General features: G+C 34.0%; 1 protein-coding gene across 1 annotated transcript; it reads left to right on the forward strand.

The window, feature by feature from the left end:
• Nucleotides 1-246: 246 nt before the first annotated feature.
• Nucleotides 247-2,972, forward strand: LOC21409411. Its single transcript, XM_010115132.2, has 3 exons — nt 247-550; nt 1,151-1,731; nt 2,615-2,972. The coding sequence occupies exons 2-3, from the start codon at nt 1,251-1,253 to the stop codon at nt 2,671-2,673; spliced, it is 540 nt and encodes a 179-aa protein (XP_010113434.1). The 5' UTR covers nt 247-550; nt 1,151-1,250; the 3' UTR covers nt 2,674-2,972.
• Nucleotides 2,973-12,570: the final 9,598 nt, after the last annotated feature.

Genomic DNA, 12,570 nt, shown 5'->3' on the forward strand with positions numbered 1-12,570 from the left:
ATTGGATTGAAATCAACAATGTCAGCAAATTTAGACGCTAATTCAACCCTTTATTTTACAAAACCAAGCTTTGATTACGGCCAGTTTTTGCTCAATGCATGCACGACCACAGTAAGACGTCCGAGTTTCGCACAATCAGAGCCGCTCGATCGAAAAAATCGAAAAGAAAAAGGTTTCGCTTTATAAATGCAGAACCGGACGAGCGTGTTGTCAGTTTTGGTTGGTTTTTTACAGTAGAGGGAGAAAATGAGATAGAAGAGAGAGAGAGAGAGAGAGCGCGAGTGGAAGAGCAGATGATGAAGAGAGAGCGAGAGAAATAAGGATGGAAAGTTAGGGTTTCGAACCCGTTTGGATTCTTGTAGTATTTTGATCGGAATTTTCTCTCTCCGGCAATAAATTTTGCTCTTCTTTTTTCATTTCTCCCAGTGACATCACCGTTATCTGGAGAATTTCAGATATTTTTTTGGTTCTCTTTTGGTTCCGGTGACGAGAGATGAAATTCAAAGTTTGATCCTTTAACGTCTCGAATATTTCCTATTTTGGCCTCAAGGTTGTTACTCATTCCAATCGAAGTTTTCTTCTTTCATTTTTTTTTTCTTTTTTTGCAAATTTTGCATTTTGGAAAGTAAAAGAACTAGTTGAGAAGTGGGTGTTTGAAAATTTAGAACTAAAATATTTTGGCAAGAAATGAGAAAAAATGATTTTTTTTTTCTTTTTTTTTTGGTTTGGTTTGCCATTATTGAGTTTCTTTGAACATTTCTGAATGTCCTGGTACCTTGAGTCCTTTCAGTGGAATCTGAACAGAAGAATTCTAAGTAAAGATTAGAAAGTGATGTATTTTATCTTCAAGTGGTGTTTTATCTTTGTTTTCAAGAAGTTATCATGAAATTATTCACAGAAGTTCATGAGATATCATATAAAAGCACTGGACTTTCTCACCCACAAATTTAATGCTTTGTTCTGATATGTGAAGGTGGAAAACTGAACATTTTGAAATTTCAAACTGTTTTATTTTTTTTATTTTACTTTTTGGGTTTTCACCAAGTTATTATTGAGATTAATGGGTGTTGTTTGATTTAGATTGTGCTTAATTGCATATATTCCCGTTTTCATTTTGATCATTTCCTAACATAAGTGGTAACTGCAACAGGCAGAAACCACGTCTCAACTCTTTGTACTCCACGATTCTTTGTCCTCAAATACAAGTTTGTGGTTTATTATCATCATCAATCATCAATCATCAATCATCAATGGCCGTCTCTTTCACCCGTTTTTCATGGTGCTTGTGGGCTGGCAAAGATAAAGAGCCAATCCCCAATGGGTCTTCCATAAACTCTTCATTCGAGTGTGGTTTTGGCGTGAACCAACCTGAAACAGTACAGTTGTTCCCTTCTGTTAGAGGGAACAAGAAGAAGATAGCCTCGTCGACTAGGAAGGTCAAGAGGAAACGGCAGAGCAGGGAGGAGAGGAGGATGGAGAGGAGAGACTGTGATTTTGTGATGGTTTCATCGGACGGCGGCTGTTCTTCGGGCTCCGAATCCGACGGCTTCGACATGTCCATTGGCTGGATTGAGCCTCACGACCCTGGTTTTCAGACTGGTGGTAACGATGATGACAATGGTTTTGCTGTACTTGTCCCTTGCTATGGCCCTGGTTGCAAGGAGCTTGTTGCGGGGTCCAATAGTGCCATTTTTAGAGCTTTCAAGAACCTCCCAATTGAGTTCTCTCCTGGTAATAGATTTTTCCTTTGTTTCTTTCGTGCAATTAACTGTGTTTTGATGTTATGTCATTCTGCTCTGTGTGTACCATTTTTATGTTATGTTGTGTCTGTTTTGTCCTCCTTATTCCTTAAGCTATTTTAGGGGAAAATTTGTCTTCTTTCACCTGGTTTCTTGATTTTGGGATAATGAAGTTGAACCTTTATTTCAATTCTTAAGAGCTTTTATTTTGTCCTCCTTAATTCTTAAGCTATTTTAGGAGGAAATTTAAGTGTTCCTGCAGCTGGTTACTGGATAATGAAGTTGAATCTTTATTTCAATTCCTTAAGAGCTTTTATTTTGTCCTCCTTAATTCTTAAGCCATTTTGGGAGGAAACTTTTCAGGTGGTTACTTGATAATGAAGTTGAATCTTTATTTCAATTCGCAAGAGCTTCTATTTTTGTTCTTTATTGCTGTTTGTACTATAACGCAAAACAGTTTGTGCTTAATTTTCCAATTTAATGTTGGTTGTTGCAAGTGTCCTCGCTATAAGAATTGGAGTTTGGGTTCAATCAGTTTGTTTATGGGATCCTAAATTGCCCTTTTGATCTTAACCTTCAGAATGCCTTTGTTACTTCAATATGGTAAAGTAGAAATGCACTGTGCTTTTGCATAATTATGGCGAATGGGATGATAATATTAGGGAAAAGTGAAAGACATCAGAGTTAAGCTTGTCCTTTCTTCAAAACATACCAATTTTTGTGATACTCATTACTATATTTCTTTCCTTACATGTCTTTCTGTTGCATTGACGACATTGATAATGGAAAATGTTTTGTCTGTTTCTATATCCCTATACTGAGACATGTCATCAAGTACTGAGTTATCTTATTACTATTATTTGTTGAATATGCAGATTGCAAGAATTACATGGAACAAGTGCTGTCTTCTGCTTTGGTGCCCATGGGGAATTGATCTTTCTTATTGGTAGCCCTTTGTGGAGAAATCTGTTAGCTTTTAGTATTACTAAAGTAAATAAATTTAGTGAGGGAATTTCAGAATAGAAGACACTGTTCGACCGTGCAGTTGTCAGACTTGGTGACAATTTCAAATTTTCAATACAGTTGAGATAACAGTCATTTAATCTAGATTTACTCGGAAGGCAATGTTTTTCAGCTCATGCTGTATTCTGTTATATTATAATATTGGGATTCTTTATTTGTAAATACAACTTTTTATGAACTTTTGATCATGCTTTTAATGCTTTTAGTTCACTACTGCTGTAAATAAACTCCCTCCTTTTATAGTTAATTAAGGGCCAATCTCTTTCTTGAATTATTATTCTGATCACCTTATGACTTAATGTGACTTGTTTAGAATGGCTGCAAAACACGGGCAAAGTTTTTAGTCCGGAAGCCGTACACTTGGGACGAATATATATATATATATATATATATATATATATATATATATTCGCGTAATATTGTTCGCAAAATGTGTAACATTCAGTGTGTGTAGTGCTTAATATTGCATGTGTTCGATTAAGGTGATTAATTGGTTTATAAGTTCAAAATAATAATTTATAATTTTAATTTTTAAAATTTAAATATTTTGTGAGAGAAAAATACTATAATAGAATTATAAACTATGATATTAAAAGATGCAAAATTTTTAAAACAAACGTCATTTAAATTTTTTTAATATTACACTCGAGCGAGCTGAGTGTTACACATTTACAAAAAAAAGATGTTACTATAAGAAAAGTTACATTTACAGAATTGATACGGCTGTCGGACTTAAGATATTTCTTAAGATATTTTTTAAGATTGAGTAGAAATAAAAGTTCTGGTCACCCAGTATGGTCCGGGCATGACAGCCCGAATGGGAATTAGGCCCGGATTGGCTCGGCCTATTATTTTTCTCGAGATAAGTCGGGCCGGCCTTAAAAAGAAGAGGGTCGGAACAATCTTAAAGCCCAATGCGTCTAGGTCATCTCTGCCCGACCCAAATTTACAATGTATTTTTAAACAAAAATTTTAAAAAGATGTGTTTGGGTTGAGCTTGTTAGCAAAAATATGGAAAATACAAAGAAGAACAATATATAACAACTTATTGCAAGAACAAAATATAGAAATTATTACAACACAAATTCAAACTTTCTACCAAACTTGAAAAACAAATTGTAAGGATGTTGAGGTATGTGAACCACGCTTTTCTTAAAACAGATTTGTCTCCTCCGGCAAGTGCTTAAGGTAACGTTAGACGTCCGTTTCTCAGGATACAATGACAACGACAGTAGCTCGAAACACTATCAGAACCGTCCGGCGAACTAGAACTTGGATCTTCCCTCTATTACCAAAACCGAACTACAAAAGAAAACGCACAAAGAACTCGAAAAACAAGAGAGAACATAGAGAGAGGAGAAGAGAATTTGGAAAAGTGTGTCCTCCCTCATGTGGTGCATGGCTTATATAGGCTCTTGAAAAGAGGTTACAAAGCATGGCACTATGAGGCTTAAACACACATCTTAATAGTGCAAAACGTGCATGAGGAACCTAGCCACAATTTCATAGTAAGTTTGAATTTTGATGAAGGCAAAACTGATGCCATAACCGGCCATTAAGCATACCATTAAGCCCCCTTTAATCACCATTAAGTTCCAAATGGTTTTGGCTGAATGCGGAAGGTCTTGGGCCGAATCAAAAAATAAAATTTGCAAAACAAAGCTTGCGCGGAGGGGATTTTTTGGTCCAACATTCGTGTCCACAGGTCGCGGATGCACATATTGGGCCCCTAACCCGCTGGGACCGTGAGTCACAAATGTGGGATTTTTACAATTTCTAACTACCTTAACCACTTCAAGTGACATACTTAGAGCATCAATTTCTCATTCACCCAATATCCATTTTGAGTGTATGAATAATCGATTTCTATCTTCTCGTGATGGAGAATTCAAATCCATCGAGACCCGTCATAAAAACTAATTGGGCCCCTTTAATATGGTTTAATAAGTCATTTTCTAACAGGGCTGCGCCGGCTCAAATAAGGCTTGAGTTTGAAACTTAGGCTCGGTTCAGTTTGAATATTTAAATGGGTTAGGACTGAGTCAATAGTGTCAAATCTTAGACTAATTTATTTAACTCGGTCCAAACTTATAGCTTTAAGATTGAGATATGTTTTTGCAATTCTGTTACCATCTTCTTTTCAATTATGGGGCTCAGGGAGTTAAACAGGATACCTTGTACTTGAATTGAATTTAGGGGTGACATTTCAAATGGACAACTTGATTTGAATTGACCTAAATTGATGATACAAATTGTGATATTAGAAAAGTTATGTATAAGTTTATGGTTTAACTTCACAAAGTGTAAATAAATGAGTAAAATAATACTCAATTTGTTTTTTTTTTTTATCTGATACTCAATTTGTTTATTTCGTTGTGCCTGACTATACAAATCTGAATTAGGCAAAAAAAAAAACAAAAAAAAAGCCAAAACGAAGACGACCCAAATAATCACTCTTAATTTGGATATCTAATCCGTGCAGTTGTTTTTGGTCATACAAAAATGACTAGCAAAGGAACGCCTCAAATTTTATTCTTGGCAAGTACATTTTGTCTTGGACAATGAGTGAGTATCTTGTTCTTGTGAATATTGGTAAATTATCCATTTCTCCTAGGATGGAATCTAGGTGAATCCCACGTTGATCGACCTTTAATATTCCACGTTAGCAATATTTTTGTTTTTTTTGTTTTTTTTCATTTTGAAGAGTGACAAATGGGTGTGGCTGAAATTTATCCAACTCTTTTTGTCTTGTCTGAGGCCTGCAAAATAGGTGCTGCAAACATAGAGAGGTCCAATGGAAGAAAATAAATCATGATGCCCCTTTGTTTAGTGAGCCAGAAGTGGACCGCATCAGTGCTTTTTGCTCTAGAGTGTTTCTAATCGAGGGCTATTGATGAAATCAATCTGTGTTTGAAATTAATTTTAAAATAATTTTATTTTTAATAAAAAATAAAATTAAGATGATTTTGAGACGAATTTTAAAATTACGTTTTGTTAATTTTTTAAAAGATAATTTTAAATATAATAAAGAAATAAAATTATATTTATTAATTAATATATTATAATATTATTAATAAATATTAAAAAATAAAAATAAAAAAGTGAAAATAATTTTTAATTATTTTCTAGTTCTTTTAAAAAATTATTCTTACTGTTTTTATTTTCAAAATATTTGTTAAACAAATATTGTTTCAATTTTATTTTCATTTTTTGCTTTTTAAAATACGTGAAAACCGTTTTAAAAAATGGTTTCAAACATGCACAATGTTTTAGTGATGGGCTTTTTTTTTTTTTTTTTTTTTTAAAGTAATTTCATTCCAAATTAGAACATAAACACTAATATTGACTCAAATGACCTCGTGATAAAAAAATATAATCCCGATCATAAATTGAATCCACCAATAAATTCTAATGAAATGCACATAAAGATAAAACGCACATTGAGTTCTAACAACAAAAAATTGAAAGAGTGCACACACCACTGAACACACATAAAACTCTTTAAATAACACATCTATAATCGATGGATAACTCCAATCGATCAAGACCACAAGATCCGTAGCATGTATGTCTTCCACAACATTGCAAAGAAAATATTAACTGATTGAAACATAATTGGAAAGTAAGGAGACCAGATCCGTTATTAAAGAAACAATACAACCCAAAAACAAGACACAACAACTATACGGTGGAACTAATATCGCCTTTATTTTCAACAAATACCTATTTAATTAGTATAAGTCCTTATTATGATCATACAAAATTTAGTTTTTGAATTATAGGTTAAATTGTACTTGTGTCTTTTTTTACTATTGTATCCAAATACGTAAGGTACGAAATTATCTCTCACTAAACTGTATAAGGTCCTTAAGTGCCTTTTTCGTTGAGATTTTCACAATCGACTGTTGGATAAAAAAATTAATTTTAGATATTTTGATATATCAAAATTATTGGTCAGTAACTATAAATGATAGGTTAAGTCTCTAAGCAGCCGGATTAGAAATGGTACTTACACGTACAAATCAATCCAAATGAATAAAGAATGTAGCAATCGTTGTTGTTGATTGGCTAGATAATTGCGTTTTGGAGAAGCAGTAGGTTATACTCATAGCCTAAACAGGGAGCGATTATTTGTTTTGTGTTTTTATTTTTTATGTGTTTTCTTTACTGTAATAAATTGGAGTTTTCATTCCGCTATTTTAGGAGACGTTTGATTCATGAATTAAAATCATATGATTAAAATCATTTTCGATTTACGTATATTTTTGTGAGAGAAAATACTGTAGCGAACCATGAACCATAATTCAAATCATAGTTTGAATCCTCCAACCAAATGTCCCCTTAGTTTGTTCTTAGTGTTTGCTAGACCGGCATCTTGGCCGGTTTTGTTGTAGTGTTACGATAATTTGTTTCTCAATCACACAAAAATTTATCTTAATGTGAGGAGTTTTATCAAATAAAAATTTAGGTGTGCTTAGACTTCAGGCATACATCCGTCCTTTTGTTAGATCATTAACTTTATAACCTTGTATTGTGGTGTTTGTTCCTTTGTTTTTATTTAAATGCAAGTTCCCTTTAAAAAAAATGTAACACACCCGATAAATGTCATGGTAACTTGCCTACTATACTGTAATGTGCAGACTAGTCATATATGTAACCCTAATTAATTTTGTATGTAACACAGTTATTGGAGTCTTTAAAGAGGGCAAGTGACAAAATTCAAACCACCTGTTCATTTAGAAGCACAATGGCTTGTGCAATAAAGCTACAATTATTTTTTCAAACATCACATGTAACTGGACGGAAATTTGGATGTTGGTCAAAAATCATAAACTATGTTATATCGACCATGATGGACTGGCACGTGAATATAATTTTTTTCATTTTTAATTAGTTGAAATATGTTGTTAGGATTATTAGTTGGCAAATTTATTGGCAAAAGGTTATAAATTCAAAAACAAAATCAGCAATATTGTGGACTACTATGGAGACTCTATTTTTAGCTACTTGCACCGGATCTGGGATGATTTACTCAATAAAAGGAAATAAGTTTATGGAGCTAATTTGGTTGACTTTTGGTGGCTAATTGATGTAGTGCGTATAGAAAGAATATGAGGAGAAAATGTGCACATATGAAAAAGTGATTTGCTGAATAATTGATTTGAAGAGATTTGAAGTTAATTTAGAGTGTAAATGGTATTGATCTTCGTGCCAAAATAGTATATGTTGCATGTGCTTTGCAAAATAAGTGCAAATCCGAATTGGTGTACTTTGGCTATATATTCATATGTGTGTACGTGAGGGTGTGTGGCTTTGAAGAGAAAAATGGAGCTTTTGTCTTTTATGGTTTTAAAAGCAATTCAAGGCCATATTATGGGGCTCGGGGTTTAGAAATATATTTTTTCGGAAAACGTTTGTGAGATTGTACTTTTGAGTGTGAAAATATTATGTAGAAAGAGTTGCTTTGATGTGCTTTAAGAGAAAATAGAAAAATGTAGTTCTTCAGGAGGAGGACGTATTGCTTTCAGGAGAAAGTCTTTAAAAATGAGTGGTGCTCGCTGGACAAGGCCTCTAAGAAGATTCTACACAGCGGCGACAACATTAAGGAGGGAGTCTTTTGGTGTATAAGTCCGATTGGTGTTGTAATCCTTTGATCTTAGTGGATTGTTTACTGTCCGGGCGTGGCCCCACAGATGTAGGTGTGCACACCGAACTGAGATATCAATTCTTTGTGTCTTTTATGTTTCTGTTAATCTTTTTGCACTTATAATTTATTGCTACTAAATCAAAGAAAAAATATATCTATCTACACGTATCTGGCATTAGTGTTACAACAAGTGTTATAACACTTTTTGTGACACCCGGTTAAAAACAAACCTTATGTAATTTTCATTTTTGATAAAATCTTGAGTGTGGGGCTTGACGTGTAGTATTGAATTTATAATCTTTTAAGTTAGCTGTCTTCTCTTCCCACTAACATCTATAAACTAAAATTTATTATGGCATCAAGTTTTTTGCTTTTTTTTTCCTTACTTAGTAATAGCATATGAAATTATATTTCTATTTGAATTATTTTTATTTGAAAAATGTTTAAAAATTATTTTTATGAGAAAATTATAGATTCTACATTTTTAAGTACTTAACTTACTAAAAATACCACTTTTAAAAAACTCTACCCATTGACTAGTTTTAGTCTAAAATGTAGTAATATATGGGCTAATGTTAAGTGGATTGATTACGCCCAAACGTGTATAAAAATAAGCGGTCAATTGTAGCACAATTAGGACTGTCGATCCCACGAGGAGGTGACAAATTAAATAAGAAACGATTAACAAATAAAAAGCGTTAGGAGATAAATAATAAAGTAAAAATAAAAGAGAATTAAATTTTTGTTGAGAAGATGTATGAGAAAATTAAAACTGGTGAGGCGTCGAGATTCTCTTATATGCTTGGTTCACCCAAATGGATTTTGATCTTTGAGATTACTCAATTGAAAGTTTCACATCCCAAACTAACAATCGGAAAATATATATTTGATGAACATGTGAATAAAATGTTTTCGAGTGAGTAAAATTCTTATGTTTAGTATTAGGAAAGTTTATCTTATGAGAAATCTAAAAGCGACAATATACCGTTGGCAATATTGTAGTAAAAGACTACTCATAAAATAATATTAACGATATAATTAAATTGAGCAACAATTACATAAAAAGAGCATGACTAAAATTATATAAAAGTTGCCAATAAAATATATCAATATGAGAAATTAGAAGAAGATAGAAGAAAATTAATCACTCAAATATATAAACTTTGGAGAACAAATGAAGAATCAAAATCCACTTAAGATCACTTCACATATAGGTTTCTCTCTAACCTCACCAAAGAACTCTAGCCTAACTTGCACATAATTCCCATAAAATTCTAAAAAGAAAGTATGAGAATAAGAACAAGAAAATAAGAGAAAATGTGTCTAAACTTAAGCTCAAAATCAACAACCTAACACACTTAATAAAAGCCTTATTTATAGAATTTCTGGGCATGCAAAAACGTTGTAATCAGCAGATAAAATGTAAAGGGACGTTTTATCCATAAATTGGATTTACACGGCTTTAATCTGAGATTGAATGCTGAAACCATCCAACGGAACCAAAACGGATCGCTGGCTGAAGAATCCCAAACGGGTGGGACACGTGTCGCGCTGTGATTCACGGAAATGAAGAAATGGCCGACAGCTGCATCAATTGCGACACGTGGCGCTCGCTGATTCACAGAGATGAAGAAACTACTGCACAGCTGGGCCCACGCGGAGGAAGGACTCGATGCACGCGTGGAAGAAACTCGCCCAGGGAGAAGGAGTTACGCGCTAAGCGCGCGTCGAGAAGGACTACCTGGGTCCCATGGCACATGTGGCGGAAGGTGGTAGGAGGGCTGCTGAATGGCGGGACCCATCCGGAAGAAGAAAGGAAACGTGCCTAATGCGCGCGTGAGAAGAACTCGCCCGGGTGGGAAGGCTGTGCGCGCCAAGCGCACGTATGCGCGGGGACAGCTGGGTCCCACAGACCTGTGACGCACCAGCCGGTGACACGTGGCAACGCGGGTGAGGTCGCGCGACTCGGCTCGGCTGGCAGACGGTTGGGCTGCTGATGGGCTTCATTTTCTTTTTCTTTTAGTTTTGGCTCAAATGTCTTATTTCCCTTCAAAACAAATTAAATTTTCCCTACAAAACAAATTAAATTAAATTAAAATCAAATACTTCCTCAAAATATTAATTTCACAAAAATATTCAATTAAAACTTAATTTATTTAGCAATTATGAACAATTTAAGTGTATTTTCATGCACTTATCACAACCCCCAACCAGCTTATCACTAGTCTCTAGCAATTCGAGCGAAAGAAAAATCATGTCAAGCAGAAAATTCAAATCAAAACTAGCAAAATCACCTAAGCAATCAAACAAAACATTAGTAAGTTATTAGAAAATGCTATCAAAACTATTTCAGTCATAACTCCAGAGTCGTGTGTGTGCACACCAAACCGTATCCCTCTTACCACATTCCATAACACAAATAGCATTGAAGAACTCACCAAGAAAAAGTCTCAACTCCATTTTTCCTCACGGGTGTTGGAAATATTTTAATGCAAAGGGTTTTCACTCATGGAGTTGGAAGTTAATCAATCAACGCTCAAGTGAGAGAAGGCAATTTTAAGGACAAGCTAATAAACAAACAATCATTGATAAAATGATAGGCAAATCACATATCTGGAACAATCCATCACTCAAACTATAAACAAGCTTTCGGGATTTCATTCTGGTAAAAAAGAAGATCTCATAAACAAACAAAGAGCCAAAAAATACAAACAAATGTACACACTTCTTTCCTTTTCTTTCTTTTTTTTCTTTTTTTTTTGTTTTTATTTTTTTTTGGGCAAGAGACAACATACATTTGACGAAACTGATGTAGTAAGGTATTCTTTTGGCTGACTGCTATGCTACTGTTTTGTACTGATTTGATCAAGAGACAACATACTTTTTTCCTCACGCTACTGTTCTCTTTGTTTATTAGGTTCGGTGGTTGATGTTTCTGAAGCTAGCAAGAAGGGACGAAGATTTTTAAAAAGTTCACAATAAGACTTCTATTTTCCTCTGTATTAGTGATAACTGTGTGTGTAACCCGAGTAAATAGGCTGTTGGGCCTGGCATAAATGACCCAATTTTTCACAATAAGGTTGTTGGCATAAATGGGCTGCTATTGGGTTTTCTTGATTTGGAGTAACCCGAGTAACCCAAGCCTACCCGAGGTCACTTGACAGGTTACAGTTTGTGGGCTTATGAGGGTGTTGCGGCCCAAAATTTTTTCAACCCGCACAGTGCGGCTCAGCCCAATTTTTCAGCCCAACCCAAGCCTACCCGGCCGAATTACACCCCTAGTTGCCACCAGTTAAAACCTATTTTTACCCTTTTTTTTAAACCGAAAATAAAAAAAATATGAATACATCAATCAAAATTTCATCCACAATTTATTTTCAATGATTCAACGTGAAGATGCTCTGATACCACTTATTAAAAAATATCCTTAGATGTAAAACATCTTACAAAATCCGGGAAACATTCATGTTAAATCACCAAGAATCAACCGAATAATAAGTGGAAGCGTACCTGAATTCATGACAGTAAATTACTCTCTAGAGTTGTACGGTTGGTCTTCCAAATCAACACGTTCTCCTAAAAAATCCTATAACTTTTTCTTGCTCTCTCTCTAATGATGGGATGCCAGAAAAGAATAGAATGACAATACATGTGATTTGAGGACCATAACCACTTATATAGATAACTTCTCTGTTATCTTTTAGTATTTCTATTTTAACTCATCATAAAAATAGAAATTGCCCTTTAGTCTCTACACATTAAAAGTCAACACCCTATTAGATACATTAAAGCCTAAATTATCCAAACCTTAATAGACCACTTTAAATAGATTTAATCTTATATGACAATCTACACTATATAATTATTCACGTATAAACTCAATATTAAATTAAGAATCCAACACAAAGCCATGGTAACGTAAGTGACAAACTCAGTAAAAACAAATATAGATAGATAACGTAATGACTCAATATAATCTATTAAATAAATTCAGGAGTGAGAAGAGGACATTTGTCTAAAAGACAATTAAGTTACGGGTTTTAAAATTTTCTGAACAGTTAATGTAACAAATTAAGTCGAAGAGAAAATCAGGAAACAAAACAATCATAATCAGCTATGAAAAAAATTACATAATCCCACGTTATAATGATATCAGAACAT

This window comes from Morus notabilis, unplaced genomic scaffold (assembly GCF_000414095.1).
Source record: "Morus notabilis unplaced genomic scaffold, ASM41409v2 Scaffold184, whole genome shotgun sequence".
Classification (NCBI taxonomy): Eukaryota; Viridiplantae; Streptophyta; class Magnoliopsida; order Rosales; family Moraceae; genus Morus; species Morus notabilis.